This window comes from Lontra canadensis, unplaced genomic scaffold, assembly GCF_010015895.1.
Source record: "Lontra canadensis isolate GAN:19392208 unplaced genomic scaffold, GSC_riverotter_1.0 scaffold93, whole genome shotgun sequence".
NCBI lineage: Eukaryota > Metazoa > Chordata > Mammalia > Carnivora > Mustelidae > Lontra > Lontra canadensis.
The window spans coordinates 5,885,988-5,907,661 of record NW_022631087.1 but is presented as its reverse complement, the minus strand read 5'-3'; the positions used below and the strand labels follow the sequence as shown (position 1 = coordinate 5,907,661).

Below are 21,674 nucleotides of genomic sequence, written 5' to 3'. Positions count from 1 at the left end.
GCCACCCGTGGAAGAATCCGAGTCAGGTGCTCATTTTCTTCCCTCCGCGTCTGCTCTTGCCCGCACGGCCCACCGCGTTGCTCTGTTTGACCATGATGTCGGGAACCTTCTGTTACTCTTTCGCAGGTCCACTAACCAGAAGCTTCTAAACAGTTTTAACTGCTGACCTCTGTAGTCACTAAGGATTCTTGGGGTTGGCGTTTTATTTCTTATATATTCCTTTTATTCCTGAGCAGCCTCTGTGCCTAGGCAAGAGTCAGTTTTGAACTCGTTCAGTCTTGCTAGGCCCGGACTTTTGCTTATTGGAGGCGTAGGCAGAGCTACGCAGGCCTTTTCTCTTGGAGTTTGAGACGTCTGATTTCTATCCCATCTGTTCCGTTAGCTCGCCTTGTAATTCCATCTCTGCTTTAAATATCAGTTATAACTTCTGCACTGATCGAAAACTCCGATCTGCACGTCTTAGATAGTCAGCTCCGTCTCGGGACCAGAGGAGAGTTCTCTGGGTGTTGTCACGTAGCCGCAGAAGTCCTGGTGCAGAGTTGAGAGCGGAGTGTGAGGGCCACGCAGCCACTGTCATTAGCTCTTTGGCTTTGAGCAAATCACTTAATCTTTCTGAGATTCCATTTTGTTATCTGTAAAATGACGGTTATAAAAACCTATTTTCTGCATTGTGAGGCCTGCGTAAGATTAAATGAAGGTATTTTTGTAAGTTACAAAACATTACAGAATACTGGTAATAGTGACTTTTTGGGTTCTTTATAATATGCCAAATAATATGTGAATTTTACATTTTGTAAAACTGAAACAATTCAGATAAAGCCTGACCTCTCGGCCTTCCACAGATCTTCTTCTCCCTAGAGGTAACCACTATGCATTTATTACTCTGTGCATTTATTTACTTTTTTTAATATGCATATGGAAATCTCTTTTTGTATTATGATTTAAAGAAATATGCTGTTCTGCTATCATTTAATATGACATGAGATTGTAGAGATTTTACCTTTTTAAAAACTTGTTGAGGGCACCTGGGTGGCTCAGTGGGTTAAAGCCTCTGCCTTCAGCTCAGGTCATGATCCCAGGGTCCTGGGATGGAGTCCCGCATGGGGCTCTCTGCTCAGCAGGGAGCCTGCTTCTCCATCTCTCTCTGCCTACTTGTGATCTCTGTCAAATAAATAAATAAAATCTTAAAAAATAAATAAATAAAAACTTGTTGAGATGAAATAGTAGCACGGTTTCTCATTATTAAGGGGGACTAAGGTTCTTTTCCAGTTTTTCACTATTGCAAACAGCACTGCATTGAAAGTCTTTGCACATGCTTCTTGGAGCACATGTGCAAAATGGTTATCTAGAGTGGCTACAGAGAGCGAAGATGTGAAATTACAAGAAGATGTGTGCACTTAGCATCTTAATGATTACTGTCAAATTGCTTTCCAAAGCAGTGGTCGCAATATACTTATATTCCGACTATTAGATGGGAGGCTGCCTATTTACTCTTCTTGCTAAATTGTGACATTTTCCTTTTCATTTTTGCCGGTCTTAAGAGTGAAAAATGCTCTCTCAAATCCAAAAGAATGTTCTTAGACAGTGTGGTTTGTGAGTGCAAAGAAAAAGCATAACCGGAAACAATTTAAAAATCCATTAAAAGGAAAACAAGACAGGTGAATAAATTGTGACGTGGCCGTAAGATAGAATACTAAACAGGGGTCCGAGCTAGTGACATGCATAAGGGGGGCTGAATCTCACAGTCTGGAGCAAGAAAAGGAAATTGCTATAGAATATGGACGATAAGATCCATTTCTATAAATTTAAAAAAATGCAAAGTTAATGCATTTTGAAGGGACATATTTATACATGATAAAATTAAAAAGGAAAGCAAGCGATGACCCTTTGTCATTAAGGGTAGGCTACTTTCAGAGGCGGGGAGTTTCTGAGGGCCGGTGAGTTCCAGATCACCTTACCTGAGGTGGGGTGGGGGGAGCGGGGAGAGGAACTTGACTTTGCCAAGGCCCATGAAGGAAGGAGTCCATTTCCTCTGACATCTCTCTGTGCTTCCTGCTACATTTGTCTTTGCTGTTAATGTTTCTGAGAATACCGGCTTGTAGGTATGATATATTTTTTTTCCTTATAAGAAGTTCTTTGTGTTGTTGAACTCAAGAATATAGTTTATATGTGGGATATTCTCTGGGAGTGATGAATGTTAATTTTGTTTTTGGGTGTTTTCCACTACTTTCTTAATCATATAATTTCTTTCTCAGATGATTTTGAAATAGTTACTGTAAAAAATTAATGTGGAACAGTTACTGTAGTAGAAAACTTGATAAAATGGAAGAAATAGGAGCTTGGAGTCCAACAGACCTGGGTTGAAATTTTTTTCTCCACTCAATACCTATGCTTTATTATCTTCTCTTTGCTGCTTTCTGCTCCTCCTCCCCTCCATCCTGAAACTAGACCTGATTTAGTTGCTTAGTATCTAGTAGTTATCAACATCCTTATCATCATCATTGTTGTTAAAATCTGTAGGGAATGGTGTCAAAATAAATTACAGAATCCAGAACAAACAAGGCACTCATAGATTTCAGAAGGAACTCTTCTTTTTGTTGTGGTCTAAGCTGTATATGTCTCCCCTGTAAAAATTAGTGTGAAAGCAGCTAATCATGGCCCATGATGATTTTTACTGTTAATAAATAACAGGTTGATTGACATAGAATTCACAGACCATAAATCTCACCCCCCCTTTTTAAAAAATTTTTAAAGATTTTATTTATTTATTTGAGAGAGAACACAAGCGGGGGCGGGGAGGGACAGAGGGAGAAGCAGTCTGCCCACTAAGTAGGGAGTCCGACACAGGGCTCAATCCTAGGACCCCGGGATCATGACCTGAGCCGAAGGCAGATGCTTAACTGACTGAGCCACCCATGTGGCGCAAATCTCACATTTTTAAAGTGATATTAGTAGTTTTTAGTATAATCATAAAGCCGCACATCTGTCATCACTAATTCCAGAACATTGTCATCACCAAAACCAAACCCAGTACCTGTTACCACTTATTCCCCATTTTGCCCATTAATTCTCTAAAGCTGCTAATCTCTTCTTTCTCTGTAGATTTTTCCATTCTGAATATTTGCTGTTTTTTTTTTTAAACTTGGCATGGTGTTTTCAGTATTATGTTGTATCAGTACTTTGTTCCTTTGTGTTACCCAGTAACATTCAGTTGTAGTTATATCATACTTTATTTATCCATTCATCAACTGGTGAGCATTTGGATTGTTTCTACTTTTTGGTGATGATGAAATAAAGCTGCTGTGCACATTCCAGTACAAGGTTTTGTGTGGATCTGTGTTTTTAGTTTTCTTCCTCACAGCAAGTGTGGAATTGCTGGATCAGATGGTTACTCTGTTGTAACATTTTGAGGGGCGGCCACTAGGTTTCCACACGGTTTCCGGAGTGCCTTTACCACTTTATATTCCTACTGGCAATGTATGAAATTCCAGTTTCTCCACATCTTCACTAAAGTGTGTCTCTTTTTTCTAACAGGTGTGAAGTATTTTCTCCCTGCAATTTCGATTTGCATTTTCCTAATGACTAATGAGGTCGAGCATCTTTTCATGTACTTACTGGCCATTTGTGTGTCTTCTTTGGAGAACTTCCTGTGCTAATCCTTTCCTCATTTCAAAATTTAGGTGGTTGTTTTAAAGAGTTCTTTATGTCTAGGGTGCCTGGGTGGCTCAGCGGGTTAAGCCTCTGCCTTCAGCTCAGGTTGTGATCTCAGGGTCCTGGGATCGAGCCTGCTTTCCCCACTTACTCTGCCCACCTCTCTGCCTACCTCTCTGCCTACTTGTGATCTCGCTCTCTGTCAAATAAATAAATAAAATTTTAAAAAAGAAAAAAGAGTTCTTTATATCTATTTTGAATACAGGCCCTTTATCAGACAGATGACTCGCAGTATTTTCTCCCATTTTGGGAGTTGTCTTTTCATTTATTGATGGAGTCCCCCCTCACTCTACTGAAATATAATTGACCTGTAACATTGTATAAGTTCAAGGTGTATAAAGTTTTGATTTGGTGCCTTTATATATTGGGAAGTGATTACCAACGCAGTGTTAGTTAACACCTGCCTCATGTCACATTATTACCATATATTTGTTATGGTGAGAACGTTTAAGATCTACATTCTTAGGACCTTTCAGGTATATAATACAGTATTATTAACTCTAATCACTATGCCAGACATTAGATTCCCAGAATTGATGGTATCCTTCGAGTTCCAGAAGTTTTTAATTTTTTTAAATTAACCTATAATGTATTATTTGCCCCAGGGGTACAGGTCTGTGAATCCTCAGGCTTACACATTTCACAGCACTCACCACAGCACATACCCCCCAGTGTCCATAACACAACCACCCTGTCCCTCCTCCCCCCCCCCCCCCCACCAACTCAAAAAGTTCAGAAGTTTTTAATTTTGTTGAAGTCCGATTTATCTATTGTTTACTCTGTACTTGGATTTTTGGACTCATACTGATGAAGCTATTGCCTAACCAAAAGTCATGAAGATTTGCTTCTCTGTTTTCTTCTAAGAGTTTTGTGGTTTTAGATCTGTGATCTGTTTTGAGTTAATTTTCTATATGGTGTAAGATAGCATCCCAACTTCATTTTTTAGTATGTTGATATCCATTTGTCCCAACACCATTTGTTGAAAAAGATTGTTCTTTTCCCCGTTGATTTTCTTGGCATCCTTTTCAAAAATCATAATTTTGTCATAATTTTAAGGGTTTATTTCTGGACTCTCAGTTGTAGCCCATTGGTCTCTATGTCTAGCCGTAGGCCATATTATTCTATCTTGATCATTTTAGCTTTGTAGGAAACTTTGAAATCAGGAAGCATGAGTTGTTCAGCTTTACTCTTCTTTCTCGGCATTGTTTGGCACCTGTGATTTTTTAAGGCTGTTATCTTTGGTGTGTTTTCTCTTGGGAGACTTAATTTATTAATGTCCAAAATAGAGACTTAGGAATCAAAAAGAAGAAGTTGGATTTTGTGTGATTAAATCAGTGATAAATGCCAAAATAACTTCAGCTTATTGACCTCCAGTTACTTCTTTATCCATCGTTTTGTGTGCCCACCGTGTGTTAGACACTGTGCTATTTTTCAGGGAAACCGGGATGAACACACACGGCGTCTCTGTAGCAAGCTTATGTTGGCTCCTGGTTTCGTATTTTTGAATGCAGTGTGGACGTTTGATAGATCAAAGGATATAATCAAAGCAGATCTATCATTGGTTGCAGGTCTTGCCATATTTGAAAGTCCTATCAGTGCAAATTCTTACCTTGTTATTCTGCTAGTTGGAATGAAAGTATAAATGGATGGAAGAAGAGAATGTAGCTGTGTTGCACATGTTGAAAAAATTACAAGGGCACCGTATGTTCTCATTTACACTTGGGTGTACACATAAATCTCCCATTTAAAAGTTCACTTGAAGGCAAGGGCCTTGTGTTATTTATCTTTCTTACTGATGACTGTCATCTAACAGTACTTTAAAAATATTAGCTGTTCAGGGAGCCTGGGTCCAACTCTTGATTTTGGCTCAGGTCATGATCTCAGGGTTGGGAGGTCAAGCCTTGCATCGGGCTCCATGTTGGGCATGTAGCCTGCTTACGGTTCTGTCTGTCCCTCTGCCCCTCTTACCCCCTTTCTTTCTAAAAAACAATTTAGGTGCTCACTATTTGTTGACTGAATAATTGCATGGGTCAAGCCATGAATGCGTGCTCCTATCTTATGACCTTATATTAAATGAGGGTTTGCATAGCTTTTATTGGCTATCATTCTTGCCCTTAAGGTTCTTGATTTAGGGGTAAATGTGAAGATGAGACGCTCAATATGATACAGCTTTACAAAAAGAAGATTTATTGAGTCATAAATAATATGAAAAGGAAATTGTACAAATAGCCTAAATACATTTTAATATATACATGTTAGGAGTCACTTGGATCCACAAGGTGATACAGGGTGGTAGAGGAAGTCCTGAGTGGTGATGGGATTTCACGTAGGGCTCAAAGAACTGAGGGAACACATATTGATAGAGGGGAGTGGCAAAAACTTCCAGGCCAAGAGGTAGTTCTCAGAATGGGTGGCACTGTTCAGCCGGGAGACTTCTGGGAAAGTATGGATATTTTTGGTTGTCCTAGTATTCAGGATTGCTATTGGCTTTTCGTGGTTAAAGGCCAGGGAGGCTAAAGTCCCATAGTGTGGAGTTAGGAGTTGATTTGCCCCAAATCGCAGTGACTTCCTATTTGCGATATTCTTGAAGGAAACAGATTTAGCTGCATAAGCAGGAAAGTAGTGTTTATGAGTTGTGTTTTGAAGCAAATACTATATGTTTGGTTTGGTTTTTGCCATTGTAGAGGCGGAACTGGGAGAAGTGTGTAGTTAGAGTGGAGTACAGCAAGGGAACATCTTAGGAACTGTTACAGGGATTTATAGTTGATCAATTTGGATGATCTTGGTGATTCTTAACATTTTCTCTTGTCTTATAGTTTGATTTTCTTTTCTTTTTCTTAGAACGAGCCTCTGACCCCAGGTTATCATGGATTCCCAGCACGGGACAGCCAGGTTGGTATCTGCTGTTACAACTCAGATGAGATGGGTGTGTGTGGGTGTGTGTGTGTGTTTTCATACTAAGGATGATGTGGTAGAGCGCATTTCCTGAAATAATTTTGGAGAGTGATACGGTTAGTTTCAGCAATGAATTTACATTTAGAGATACGAATAAAATATATTTTTTTAATCCTAAAAGAATTATAATCATGTTACTGAAACTGTGGATACTACAGGGGAAAAAAAAAATCACTCAGGCATAGCCATTATTGCTTTTGTTTTTTCTTCTCCAGGCTGATGATAATTTTTTAACCTGGTTTTCTTGATGTCTCATAATTTTAAGTGCTGGGCTTGTCTCTTAATTCTCTGCCACTTAGCCCCTGCCTGCACAGATTTTTTTGAGTCCTTGAAATAATCTGCAGCAAGAAAATTCCATTCTCCTTCCTGGGGGAATTCAGCCTTATGGTTTTAATGAGGGAAGGCTTGCTTGAGAGAGGGAAGTTTCTGCTGTCTTTCTTTCTTAGGGAGGATGATTGGAAAAAAGCCCAGGCCCTACTGTGGGTAGAGCAGTACTGCTTCCTATGAGACAGCCTCTGGATGCTTTAGGTGAGTGTATAAAATGCCACCCCTAGCCTTCCACGGTCTGAAACCTTGAGCAGATGAGGCTGAAGCCGCATTAGGCTGGAAGAATAGGTAAAGCTGCTTCAGAGCAATGATGCGACTTAAGATACCTACCCTCTGAAATTTGCCTCCTTGATGTCCGGGCATATAGGTATTTTTTGGGAGATTTGAAAGGATAGCTCCTAGCACTAACTTTGAATGCCTGTCCAACTTCCCTATAGGGTTGTCCAAAATCCTGCTCACTATTAGGCTTGTCCAAAGGACATGTGTCATCAGAGTGCTAAACCCAAAGTGTTGTGACATGGTTGGATCTCATCAGAGCCCGTGATGCTGATCTTAACAACTGGGACGACCCATCATCGCAGTCCTCTGAGTACTTGCCCAGTTCTTGCACTTTTGGTGCTGGGTTGGTATCAGACCGGCCCCAGGTAGGGTATGAAGAAAAAGGGGGAGGGAGAGTGGTCTTGATCCTCGTGCTCTTCTCCCAGTGGGATCATCACCATAGCAATTGAAGTTTGTCGCTATGGAAGTTTTGTTGAAAGATAACAGTCATTTACTACAGATCTAAACAAAATATAGATGATCGTTCCTTCCTTCCTTCCTTCCTTCCTTCCTTCCTTCCTTCCTTCCTCCCTTCCTTCCTTCCTTCCTGGTTTGGGTCTGCTCTAGAGCTTTTGTAAACTGTGGAATTTATGCCCTTTGATAGTAGTTCTGTACCATGGCCGTATATCAGGAAAAGTACTATGGCCTAGAGCTCAGCCCGCAGACGTTCTGATTCAGTAGGTCTAAAATCGGGTTTAGTCATTCACATATTTAGAATCCTCTACAGCTGATGCTGTTTTGCAGCTGGAGTCAAAAAGTAGTGCTATGGGCTACGTTAAAAGGAGTGGCATTTTCTGTTTCATCCTGTACTTTTCACCTAGGACCCTTAAAACAAAGGATCATGGTCAGTCTTCCATCTTGCATACCAGTGCATATGTTTACTTCCTTATAAAATATTACTTATGTTGGATGTAGGCTTATTTTAGATATGGGAAGGTAAAAGTAATTGATAAAGCATGGGGATAGATGTGCTGAGTTTAAAGGATCCGAAAGGTACTGTGTAATGCTCTCTTCTTCCTATGGGGATTGCAGATCGATGAGAAACTAAGCAAAAAGAGTTAAGAGGAATTTGTTAAAGCCCAGTTGCTTGGAACTGCTTTATTTTTCCTTTCTCTTGTGGTAGGGTCCCACTTCTGTCACGTGCACCCTCATTACTCATACGCTGTCTGCCGTAGGTCTAGGCAGACCCCTTTTGCCACAGTTTAAAGCTGTTAATTTACTTTGAGGCACATTCTGATGGTGACAGGTTTATATTAGTTTATTTTCTTGGGCTTTATTTTGTTCTCTGGCTGGATCTCTGAATTAGAGATCTTAGAGCAGTGCAAACAGGCAAATATTGAATAGCTGCTTGTTGTATTTGATGAAAACAGAATCCAAATGAGTACTGCTAATTAATGCCCCTAACCTTGTGAACTCACTTTGGGCACGGCGGTTTGGGAGGCATTTATCAGTGGGTAACACTGGTCACCGAGCAGCCTGAGCTGGGCAGAAGCTGAACTTGGGATCTTTACATCTCCCCAGAGTGGTTTGGCTCAGCAAATCCAGGAGCCGGGGCTGTGAGGTGAAGGTGAATTTTAATTGTGTCTTTATTTGCCCTCCTCATTCTTTTGCCGTTCCTTTCTAAACAGATGGGAACCGTCCCGAGACATGATTTTTATCAGCATCTCCTCGTGATTTTAAAAGAGGCAGAGTTAAAATCCTGGTCCTCCTAGAACACTGTCATCTGTGCTTTCTCACCTCATCCTCACAGTCACCTCTTGAAGTAGATAAAGCAAACACTTCCTTTGGAGAGAGCAGGGAACTGAGGCACACGGAGATTAAAGTGGCTTATGCAAGGCAGCCTATCCGATCGTAGTTGTGTAAGGACTGAAATTTGTCTTGTCTTTTGTTGAGGGCCCTTTCCTCTGTCCTGGGGATTGTTCCCTCGCACAAGGAGAATGTGGTCATGTGCGTGTGTGCCTGCTTACCCCCATACTTCGTTTATTGTTTGGCGGCTTCATAGGCCTCGGGAAGCTCAACCACAGATCTAGGAAGCCATGGCCCCTGGTTAAGGGTTATTGCCCCTGCGTTGCTGAGCACCAAGTAGACCGACATCTCACTGTTCAGTGACCTTTTTCCTGCTGTTATGTAAGCTCCCACTGGCACATTTGAATCAGAAACTTTCGGAGCAAAGGAGGGGGAAAAAAAACACCAGCTACCTTCTAGAGGTTTTGCTTTTTTTATGTGCGGTTGCCCCAGCCTTCTTGCCAGTCAGTTAGCCAGCTTTCTGAGATGACAGGCCATTGCATTCGTAAGGCACTCCAAGTGCTTCACCGTGCTTGCTAATGGGCTCTCTCTGTGGCCGTGCAGGAGACGGACATCGTCCAGATTATAGAAGTGAAAACCAGCTGGAAGGCTGAGGGTCAGGTTGATAACAATATAGGGTTTAGATTCCCAGCTGATTCTTTCTCTGTGGTTTATATATATGTGCAGGTGCTTATTTGAGTGTTAAGGCTGGAATAATTTGTGGGTTTGTGACATTTTTAAATGAGAGAATGTCTGAGTATTAGCTCCGGAGTTTTTAGATAGGAGGGGCTTTGGCGTAGCAATCTGGTGAGAAGGGGACTTAGTTCTGCAGAGCAGGCTTACTATTTTTGCTAACATTGTTTGTTTATTTAGGATGGCTTTCAGGGCCTTTAGAGAGTACAGTGGGAGTCCCGAGGCCAGCCTCTTGCCACCTCTTGGTGCTGTAACTTTATGTCTGCTACATTAGGGTGGCCATACCATTCCTCATTCTAGTTGGGGCGCCTTTGAGAGTGAAAAGCAATGCTCATGTTGAAACAGTCCCAGGCAAACCGAGATGGGTGGGGTGTGTGGTCATCTTAGCCGTAAGGCCAGAACTCTAGCACATGTCCCCTTGACTGTTGTGATCAGGAATTGGAATTATGGCACAGTGCATTACGTAACATTTAACCTGTGCGGGAATGAAACATTGCCATTCAGGTTTGAGATGAGAGAGTACAGACTCTTGGTTGGGTTCAGGTGTTGAGTCAGGTATAGAGCTGAGAGTAATAGTATGTTAAAAAAAAAAAAAAAAGACTGATGTTTATAAAGTACTTTACAGTGTGCTTCCATGGTTACTGAGTTTTGACCTTCACAATAGCTTTGCTAGGTAGGTGGGGCTTTATTATCTCTATCCATAAGAAAACCAACACAGAAGGGCGCTTGGGTGGCTCAGTTAAGCATCTGACTTTTGATTTCAGTTCATGTCATGATCTCAGAGTCCTGGGATCAAGCCCCACATTGGGCTTCCCACTCAGCAGGGAGTCTGCTTGGAAATTCTCTCCCTTTCCCTCTGCCCCTCCCCCTACTTGTGCACACACTCTCTCAAATAAATAAATAAATCTTAAAAAAAATATAGAACCAACACAGAGATTTTTATTTTTATTTATTTATATTTTTTTATTATTATTTTTTAAAGATTTTATTTATTTATGACAGAGAGATAGCAAGACAGGGAACACAAGCAGGAGGAGCTGGAGAGGAAGCCTGATACGGGGCTTGATCCCAGGATCATGACCTGAGCTGAAGGCAGATGCTTAACGACTAAGCCACCCAGGTTTCCCATCACAGAGATTTTTAAATGAATTTCCAATGTCACATAGAAGGGAGGTGGCAGAAATGGACTTGAACCCTGGATTTTCAGCCTCCAGTGTCTTGTATTTCCCATTTGTATTCTTCTGTCAGTGTTCTCTATTCCTTGAATGGGGATGTTCTCTTGCTAGTGTGACAAGATATTATGGAATCCTTGGGGAATGTAGCAACATGAAAAGGTTTCGTATGACCTGGATGTCCCTTGAGTAACATGTCTGTCAAATTTTCTTCCTGTCTTGTTTGTTAAAATAGCTTATGGTCCACAGTTTATCTTTTTGTATTTAAAATGTAAAGAAAAAATTAATATCATGGTGTTAAGATTTTTATCTTATTTATAAAATGCTGGTCAGTGGCTCCTTGAAATTTTTTTCCTTTTCCTAAAATTCTGTTGAAAAGCCACTCTGTTGACATGTTTAGGTGAAACACGGAAACAGAATGTCAAAGGAGATGTTCAAGTTGGCAGATACGACTTTGACTCTTAAGAGATTTTAATTGGGAGTGGCAGCCGTACTTTTAATTGAGAGGATAGATTAAAAACGACCTACGAGGGGCACCTGGGTGGCTCAGTTGGTTAAGTCGGTTAATTAACTCAGTTGGTTAAGTCCGACTCTTGATTGTAGGTCTTGATCTCAGGGTCCTGAGTTCAAGCCTCTTGTTGGGCTCCATGCTGTGTCTGGAGCCTACTTAAAAAATAAAAAAAAATAAAAGTGACCTAAGGGATTTCTTTTTCAAAAGTATTTTCTTTCTTAAGGATTGAAAAAAAAAATTCCCTTTTTCTAACCAGTTCTTCCTTTTATCCCTGGTATGGGCTTTATTTTAGTCAACATTTTTATAAATTAACTTTCAGGGCTTTCAGTTACTTTGATTGGGAGCCATGGACAATAGCAAATGCATTTTCTGTCCTCCTCATTTTGTTTGGTGCCAAAGAAATGATGGCTTCTTTTCCTCCCTTGTTAGAATGGAGGACTTGGTAAGAGAGGGTTCAAGATCTAGTTCAGTGCTTTCAAGCTTAAAAAAGACAACACCCCCTAGTAAGCAGTAGCTTTAACATCATGACCCAGTTTACACACACACACAAGTGTAATTACTCGTGTAATTATAATTAATATAATTTATATTATATTTTTATTTTATATTGCATTGTATTTATATATGTATAATATTATATTTATATTGTATATTTTCTATTCCTTTCCATTCAACAGTTGTTTGAGCAAAATTGGTTTTTTGGACCTACTAGTAGATGGCCGTCTATAGTTTCGAAGAACAAAATTCTAGTAATTGTCCTTAAAAATGCAGCCTTAAAGAACTCCTTATCCTTTATCAGTTGCTTCCCTATTCCATATCCCTCTGCAGCCACTCATCTGCTTTCCATCTCTGTGGATTTGCCACTTCTGGACTTTTCATATAAATGGAATCCTACAATATCTGGTCTTTTGTGACTGGTTTCTTTTCACTCAGCATGATCTTTTCAAGGTTCATCCATGTTGTAGCAGGAATGAAAGTGGCTTCTGTTGGTTGAGTCCTATCCCGTCGTATGGTGCAGGGAGGACTGTACATGAGCCTCCTGCTTCCCTCTGGAGCTCCCTGCCGCCCTCCGACCTGCAGTTGGCATTTGCCACGTGGGTGTTCTTGAACAAGCACGACCCCAGCTGCAGTGTGGAGTCACGGTCCCTTCTGCCTTCTGTGCACTTCTCTTCACCCAGCTGCTCACCTTCTCATTCAGGCCACAGCTGCACAATTTACTCCTCCGAGAAGCCTTTCCTGACTACACCAGTCTGACGATAGCCAGATCCATAACCTGACCGTGCAGCTGCACTTTCTTCGCATCTCTCACTAGCATCTGAAATTGTCCGCTGCACGTACTTTATGGTGCGTCTCTCCCACCAAAATACGCTGGGCAAGCTGTGACTTCGCTTACAGCAGAGCCTGACTTATAGGGGGAGATCAATAAATAGTTGTTGAAAGAATAGATGAAAATTATTTTGTTTAACGTCAGACACTTTGAAAGGTTTGAGGCAGGGAAGTGATGTGATTTATTTTACATTTTTAAAAACAACGTTCTGGCTGCTGTGAAGAATCGAATTTTAGGACAACCAAAGAAAGAAAGAAAGGAAAAATAAGCAGCCTTAGAATGGTCTAGGCAACAAGTTTAATTATTTGCTGTGTTTAATATCAGTTCCAGCTAGGACTTGTCAAATGAGAAATTTTACCCACCCCCACCCCCATGGCTGAAAACTATTAAAATGACTGGTTCAGAAGTAAATTGTTTCATACCCCTTCTATATCTCATAATCTATAATAATTTTCTTACTGGTCCCTTTTTAATTAAAAATACTTCTGCTTTGCTTTAAATTACATATAAAATTCCTTTTTTTCTCCCCCTCTCTCTCTGCTAGGTTGTATAGAACCCCATTCTCAGTCTTGCAAAGTATATTATAAAATGGTTGCTTCGCCCCAGTCTCTGACACCAGGTCACCCATCAGTGGTCAGGTCCTCTGCGGTGTTGCCTTACACCCTCTAGTGGATGAAGGGCTGGTAAATGCTGTGGCATCTGGTGTTTGAGCATTTTGCTCGAACCATATAATTAGCTTCAGACTCACTCTTGCATTTTAGATCATTTCCCTCTACAAATAGTTGGTAAGCCTTTTCCTTTTGGAAAAGACCATTTCATTTCATCTGCTGCTGTCTGCCATGTGTCTAAATAACATGCCTATTCTGCTATTTCTTGATTTACCAATTTTAGACACTATATTTTGGCTTCCTACTGTTGGAGATGAGATATTAACAGTTTTCTAGACACTGTCTCCTTTCTAATAAAGCCAGTTTAAAAAAATCCATGTTTATTACTAATTTATGGTTATATAATATTTATATTATTATGACTAAGTGTAGCTGAATCATAAGGTGGTTATATTCACTTTCTTATATACTTTCCCATTTTCCCTGGAGTTATTAAATATATATATGCATATATATAGAAAATAGTAGATAAATAAATTTAGTAATCACTTAAAAGCACAATTGAGATGTAATTTCTGTACCATAAAAGTCATTCAATGTAGGTAAACTTATTCAGTGATCTTATAAAATTTATAGAGTGGTGCCACCATCACCACAGTTTGGTTTTAGAATATTTCCATAACACACCCCCCTACCCTTCCTGCCCAGATTTTCTTGAATTTTTTTGCAATACCCACTCTCACCCCAAGCAGAAACTGATCTCTTTTCTGACTCTGTCTTTCCTGGATATTTCATGTAAATGGGATCATATGATATGTATGGAGTCTTTCGTGTGTGACGTCTGTCATTTAGCGTAATGTTTTTCAGGTTCGTCCATGTTGTAGTATGCAACGCTCTGTCATTACTTTTTGTTGCTGAAGAGTGTTCTTTTCTATGGATGTATGCGAATTCGTTAATCCATTTACCAACTGATAGGTAATTTGGATCATTTTCAGTTTGGCCTTTATGAATAATGCTGTGATGAACATTTGCATTGAAGTCTTTGTGTGGGCATATGTTTTAATTTCTCTTGGGCAGATTTCTAGGAGTGGAATTGCTGGGTTTTATGGTAAGCTCATGTGTCAGAAACTATCACACTATTTTCTAAAGTGGCTTGGTTTTATCCACTTTTTTTTATTATACAGAGTATGTGTTGATAGCTCATTTGGTTTTGGTTTGCATTTCTTTATACTGAAAGATGTAGAGTTGCCCTTTTTTGGGGGGCTTATTAGCCATTTGTATGTTTTCTTTGTTGAGATATCTGTTTAAGTCTTTTACTCTGCCCACTTTTTACTTGGTTCGTTTGTCCTCTTACTGAATTGTAAGAGTTCTTTATATATTCTGGATACAAGTTCTTTGTCACATTTACAATTTGCAGATTTTTTTTCTCAGTTATGAGATTTTGTAAGACAAATCTGTCCCCTCTCCCTAATAAAACAAAACTATATTTTCATCCTTATTTACTAAATTTGGATAAACTCTATGTAGCTATCCTGGGAAAGAGACTATGGAAACAAGCATTTGACTATCTTTGTTCAGTACTGGAGATGGCTCCCCCAAAAGATTGGTAGGCTTATAGTGGTTTTGTGTTTGGCTGACATAGCCTCCAGATCCTTAGTGGCTGGCATGTTGAGGCAAGAAAGTTCTTCAGGCAGTGAAGAGCAGTTATGCTGATTTCTACTTGTCGTAAGAGATATGATGTGGTAGAGGATCAGCCACAGTCATTGACTTTTCTTTATTTAACCAAGGCACTGTAGCTTCCGTAAGGCTGTTTCATGGAAATTCCTCTGGACAAACATACACATACCTGCACAAACCACACCCTGGCTTTGGATTTAAAAATCAGTGTTGCCCTTGCAGGCCGTATGACTTTGGACAAGTACTCCTTCTCTGAGCCTCAGTTTCTTGATCTATAAAATAGGAATAGTATCTACTATGAAAGGTTGTTTTGCAATTAGAGGTAACATACATAAATTTCCCAGCATACGATAGAGTCATTAAGTCATTTTTCTCTTTAATTTTATGGAAACGAGGCCTTAGGGAAGCTTTCTAAGGAGCTACTTACTTTCTGTAGGCTTTGAATTCACCATGTAAAATGACTTAAATCTGTAGATTTGCAATTTCTAGCCCAGGAGCATAGCTTTACCGTATTTCCAAAAATAATATGCTTGGGTGTGGGGAATGAAACCTGTACCAGTTTATTTACGTAACTCATTATGGGTCTTGGCAGCATCAGTAGAAAGAGGGAGTGGAGTCAGTTTTGAGATTGTTATGACTTGGACAGAATCTGGCCAAACCGAGCCGTTCGAGGCTCTTTACAACCATTGTGCTCCTTGTTAGTCTCTTCCACGTATTTCTTCTACTGTGCATGGCTCTTCAGAGTCCTTCAGATCTCTGTCCTGGTTATTTATTTCTTCCTACTGCCTTTTGCTTGAAATATTTCTCCTGTTCCCTGCAGAACCCCAAGTATCCTTCAGGGTCCCCGGCCATAACTTAACCTGCTGTCTGAGACCTTTGCTTACTGCCTCTACTCATTTGAACTCATTTAGCACTTCATATGCATAGCATTTCCATAAGTGTTAGAGCCAGTGAGTTTGGTAAATTTATGAAGACCGTGAGCAAAATCTAACTTCTGTAAGGCTCAGTGTTGTCATCAGTGAAAGTGAGGAGGACAGTACTTACTTTGTAAGCATTACATTGGTAAAATTCCCATATCAAAGGTGACTTATTAGCTGACGTGATATTTCACTGCTTTTACCTTCTGCTTTTCCTGTAGTCTAGAAAGTCTCTTCTCATCTCTGGGCCCAAGTTTTTTCTTTTTCCTTTAAGAAGTCTTTTGGCTGTAATGGGTTTGACTTTGTGGTTCTTGACAGTGTCGTGCTTCCTAATGAAAACAATGGGAGTTTTTATCACTTAACTTCCTACCTCTGAATTCAGCAGGGCTGCTGTGGATCTGGGGATAGATGAGTAACTCCAACCAGAAGCATAGAAAGGATGGCTGGCTTTCATTTCATCCCTCTTCTGTATGTGGTTTCTTTGTCACATCCTGTCTTTTATTCCGTGGCTTGACTTCTTCCCCCAGCTTTGCCAGTTTTCACTCAGTTTGGATTTGCTGTGATTTTAGGCTGTCAGAACAGTTTGTACTTGTCTCTTGACGCAAATCCTTACTATTTTGTAAATGCATGCATCATAACTTCACCGGTTGGCTTTCCAGTAGATTGGCCTAACCCTTATGGGCATTTGATTTGTGTTGTAATGAGAAGTTTAATATGGCCTTCGAAAAGATTTATCTGACTAAAGATTATTAATCACTGGGACTACTTATATAGGAAAACTCTAGAATTTTCTTTATTCACAGTTTTCAAAATCAGGTAATTCATCTCCTTAGACTTGTTCAGGGCGGCCACGTAGTTAGTAGACCTAAGCGGCAGATAGCTGTAATCACACCTGGCTGCCATTTCGTGAGTTACTTTTAAGAAACATGATCGATCTCTTCAACCCGTTGTCCTTCGACAGCCACTGGCAGGCGATTTAGAATGAAACCAACTAGTTAAGTGTACGATAAAGCAAAAGGCCTCATAGTTGGTAGCCAAAACGTGTTTCAGTTATAGATAAAATATTTTTATTTTCTTGATAGCATTAGTGTATGCCATTATACCGAGCTGATTTAGGGTTGATTTAGAAAAGCAGGGGGAACACAACAGATGATTTAAGGTCTTTGTGTTAGAAAACATGGTGCCACCAGAAGATAATTTCAGTAAATTCAATGTAATCATACATTTAAACAAAGGCTCAGCTCTGATCTCACTGGAGTATCATTATTCTGCTTAGCTGTTTCATTGCTGAAAACTCTTCAGTGGCTACTCTGGGACATCCGTGGTATGGCCCCAGTCTTTATCCTTCTGCATCTTGTAAGGTTCTCTGTGTTCTAGCCACACTATAGGTTGGGGTGGTGTAGTTTTGAAATCAGATAAAGGTTTTAATTCTGATTTCTTTTTTATGGTCTTTTGCATGTTTAGATACTGGCCATCCTTACCATCATTAAATCCCACTTCAGATGCTCTTTCAGGAAGTCTTGCCTGCTGAACTCCCAAGGCACAGAATTTCCACTTTATAATGGCACTTTATCACTGCATATTATTTTATGTTGGCCCATGCTGTTCTGTGAGAACAAGGATCCTATCATACTTCTTGATATTCTTAAATACTTTGCTCAGAGTAAGTACTCAGTAAGAGTTTGGTAAAGGGATCAATTAAAAAGTAAACTTATCTCTAGCCTTCTTGAAATATGGAGACTACTCTGGGGATTTCTTCCTGTGGAAGATTTAAAAAAAAAAAACCAACAAAAATCTTTGTTCAGGCTTTCATTGGGTTTTTTGCTTTTGCCTTGCCAGAGCTATATAAAAAATTAATACTTAAGAAGGTAGATATCTGATCTTCAGCAAGAGAGAGTGCCTCTCACAAGTTTAATGGGTTTCGTCAAGTGGATATTAAATGTAAATCTGCCATTTTGTGGAGCCACACAAGGCTCTTAAACCACTCAATAAACATCCTTATTGAATTAGTAGAACTTTTCAACAAGGGCCTGCCTGTGTATCTCCTATTATTAGGATCTTTCATTGTTCCTTAGAACATCTTTAGCCTGTGCTCTCAGAAGCTTTGGGGTGTCATGTGGATCATAGAATCATCTAAGCTAAAGATGCTTCTAGCTCCTTAATTCTGTTATTTTGTCATTGGTGTAGGGAGCTCATGCACTCATTTTAATGGTTGTGTCTAAATTTTAGACTCTCAAGTAGGGGTTCCCAGGAAAAGAGAGCTAACGTGTATCGAACACTGATTATGTGCCAAGTCCTGTATCAAGCATTTAGCAAGTATTATTTTATTCCTCCCCTTTGCAGGTGAGGAAACCAAGGCTCAAAGAGATTTAAGTCATTGCCCAAGACTATGTAGCTAATAATTAGTGAAGTTGGGTTTTATTTTTATTTTTATTTTTTAGAAGTTGGGGGAGAGGGAGAGAGGGAAACTTAAAGGCACCAATTCGATCTCACAACCCTGAGATCATGACCTGAGCTGAAATCAAAGAGTCATATGCCTAACCGACTAAGCCGCCCAGGCACCCCTGAAGGTTTTTTGTTGTTGTTGTTGTTGTTTTAATTTTATTTATTTATTTGAGAGAAAGAGCACACGGGAGAGCACAAGCAGGGGGGAAAGTGAGAAGCGGGTTCCCCACTGAGCAGGGAGCCCAATGTAGGGCTCCATAGGATCATGACACAAACCAAAAGCAGACACCCAACTGACTGAGCCACCCAGGCGCCCCCTAAAAGTTGAGTTTTAAATCTGAATGTTAGATTGGAACGTTGATGATACTTCTACCAAAAGAGCACATGTCTTTTCCATATTTACTTTTTTTTTTTTTTCAAGATTTTTTTTATTTGCCACAGAGACAACGAGAGCAAAAACATAAGCGGGGGAGGGGTGGGAGAGAGAAAGCAGGCTTTCCACTGAGCAGGGAGCCCGATGTGGGCTCGATCCCAGGACCTAGGGATCATGACTTGAGCCGAAGGCAGATGCTTAATGACTGAGCCACCCAGGAGCCCCTCCTTATTTACTTTTAATTAAATATGTGTTCTCGGGTGTCTGGATGGCTCAGTGGGTTAAGTGTCTGCCTTCAGCTCCTGGGATCCAGTCCTGCATCAGGCTTCCTGCTCAGCGGGGAGTCTGCTTCTCCCTCTCCCTGTGTAATCTGTGGCCTTTCTCGCTCTCTCAAATAAATGAGTAAAATCTTTAAAAAAAAAAAAAAAAGTTTGTGTGTGTGTGTGTTTTTTTTTTACATCTTACTTGCATGTTGGTTTTTTCTTTAGTTGGTAGTGAATGTTATTTCCTTTCTGGTTCCCCTCCCCGGCCTACACTGAGGGGGTAATAATTCTGTATTATATTCCTCTAGTCCTGTAGAGTTTACAGATCACTTTCCTATTCATTTTCATTTGATCTTGGTGAGCCCCATTGAGATTTACATGTGGGCGGGGGGGGGGGGGGGGGGGGGGGAGGGCAGGGTTTTAATCTCCTTTGGCAGATGAGGACATTAGTTGTCCGGCTTTGTGAGAGATTTTCCAAGGGTGGTAATAAGTGGCACAGGGAGAAGAGCATAGCTTTGGTTTTGAAGAGGTACACTGCCTGCCAGACTAAACTCCTTAGCAGTACCTTCTTTTTCTAATGAAGTCCGTGGACGCAATCTATGAAAAATGTGAGTGCGGCGGTCCTAGTAGCAAAGATTTGTTTGGAGGACTTGGAGCCTCACCCTCTGAGCATCCTTTTGACCCTGAAGCCCTCTCAGGCGATTGGAACACTCTTTGGAGACCAGTGGGGAATAATCAAAGAACCTTAGTGTCAAGCAGACCTGGGTTCAGAATTTTAGTTACTGCCTGATGTTTCCCCTCGCTTTCGGGTGCTCATTTGTAAAGTGGGTGTGCTTCTGTAGGATTGCTGATGCATGTTAACCAACAAGCATGCCGGAGCCTAGCACAGTGGCCGCTGGGCTTCTCTGGAGGAGCCATCAGCCTGTCAGGAGGTTGAGGTCGGCTGCTCAGCATGTGCGGGGCTCCTGCTGGAAAGCGTGGGGAGCTTGTCGCTGAGGCTGCGCTCCCAGAACTTACAGCGCTGTACTTTGCACTTGACTGAGGGTTTATCAGTCATTGAGAACAGGAATGGACAGACACGTTTTGCAAAGGATCGGTGTGCAGATATTTTGGGCTTTGGGGGCCATCGGGCCTCTGTCGCAGCTGTTCAGCTCTGCTGCTGTGGTGTGTGAGCAGCCGTAGACAGCATGGGGATGAATGGCTGTGGCTGGGTTCTAATAAACCCTGTTTGAGGGCACTGAATTTCATGGAATTTCCACATGTCATGAAATACGCTTCTTTGGATTTTTTTTCCCCAACCATTTAAAAAAAATGTAAAAACCATCTCAGCTCATGGTCCGTGTACAGATTGTACAAAAGCAAGTGACAAGCTGGATCTGGTCCGTGGACCGTAGCTTGCTGACTCCTTATTTAGATATTGCTTGTTGACAGTGTACTTTTTAACCCTGTGAAGAGTAATTTAATTTAAAAAATGATTGCTGTTAAGAAAGTAGTGATATTATAAAAGGCTTCATTTCACTGTAGAAAAATGATTTGTTTTCCTCCATTTCCTTTCAAGAATTACTACATGTTTTAGTTTCTTTACTCTCTACAAAGTGGTTAAAATGCAGCTGTCCTTGTCCTGGGTAATGCTTACATGAAGAAGTTTCTGAATAAAGACTGTATAGTGTAGTGGAGAGACCATGCGTCGTGAGGGAGTCAGGAAACCTGGCTTGTTCACTAATTTTGACTTTGCATATATCACTTTGCTTCTTTGGGCCCTTCAGTTTCCTCCTAGAAATAAGGAAGTTCGAAATGATAATATTTGAGATCCTGGCAACTCTGACGTGCTTTTATTCTATTCTTAGTTCTTAGTTGTCTGGAACGGTGCTGTTAAACAATTTTCATCTATAGAAGCTCTTAAGTACTTCACCAGTTAGTGTTTTTGTTTTTTTTTTTAATTGTTTCACATTTATTGGGTTTCACATTGTGTTGGGGACTATTTACAATAGCAGTTTATTCCTGCTGTGCTGATGCTGGAGCCATTTCTGACGTGAACGGCAGCCGTGATTGAAGTTCACATACGTTCTTGTAAAGGCCGCTCACTTCGTGTTCTGCCAGCCTGCGAGAGCTCACCTGTTTGGAGATAAGCTTCAGTTACAAAATGAGGGGGGACTTGGGAAATCAGAAGAAAAGGGCTGTCCTGATTATATAGGGGGCTAAGGAAAATTTTGTAACTGGAAGCCCTGTCCTCAAGTCTGCGTTACACTCAGAGGACTTTTAGGCTCTCCTGGGGTGGGAGGAGAAAAGGGAGAGAGCCCGGGAGCAAGTGGCTATATCTGTTTTTGTCAACAGAGGGCACCCAGAGCAAAGCAAGTGCTTTCTGACATCGGAAGGCTGCTCCCGGCTCCCCAGGCAGGCACCGGGCAACATGCAGTGGACTCACGGTGCTGGACTCACCATGCGACGGTCTCTTGCAGTTTGTTTGGTCTGTGCCCACATTCTCAGACATTTTGTCCCATACTGAAGTCAGATATTTTATTTTATTATCATTATTGTTATTTAAAGGAGGCTCCATGCCCAGGGTGGAGCCCAGTACGGGGCTTGAACTCA

At 40.8% G+C, this 21,674-nt stretch overlaps 1 protein-coding gene across 21 annotated transcripts in view; it reads left to right on the top strand.

The window, feature by feature from the left end:
• The window catches only part of RBFOX2 (RNA binding fox-1 homolog 2), a 263,261-nt gene that overhangs the window by 81,109 nt on the left and 160,478 nt on the right, over window positions 1-21,674 (top strand). For all 21 annotated transcript variants that reach the window (XM_032836560.1, XM_032836559.1, XM_032836553.1 and 18 more), the window contains exon 2: window positions 6,553-6,603. In XM_032836560.1, coding sequence (XP_032692451.1) covers window positions 6,553-6,603 — 51 coding nt within the window. The remainder of the gene's footprint in view (window positions 1-6,552; window positions 6,604-21,674) is intronic.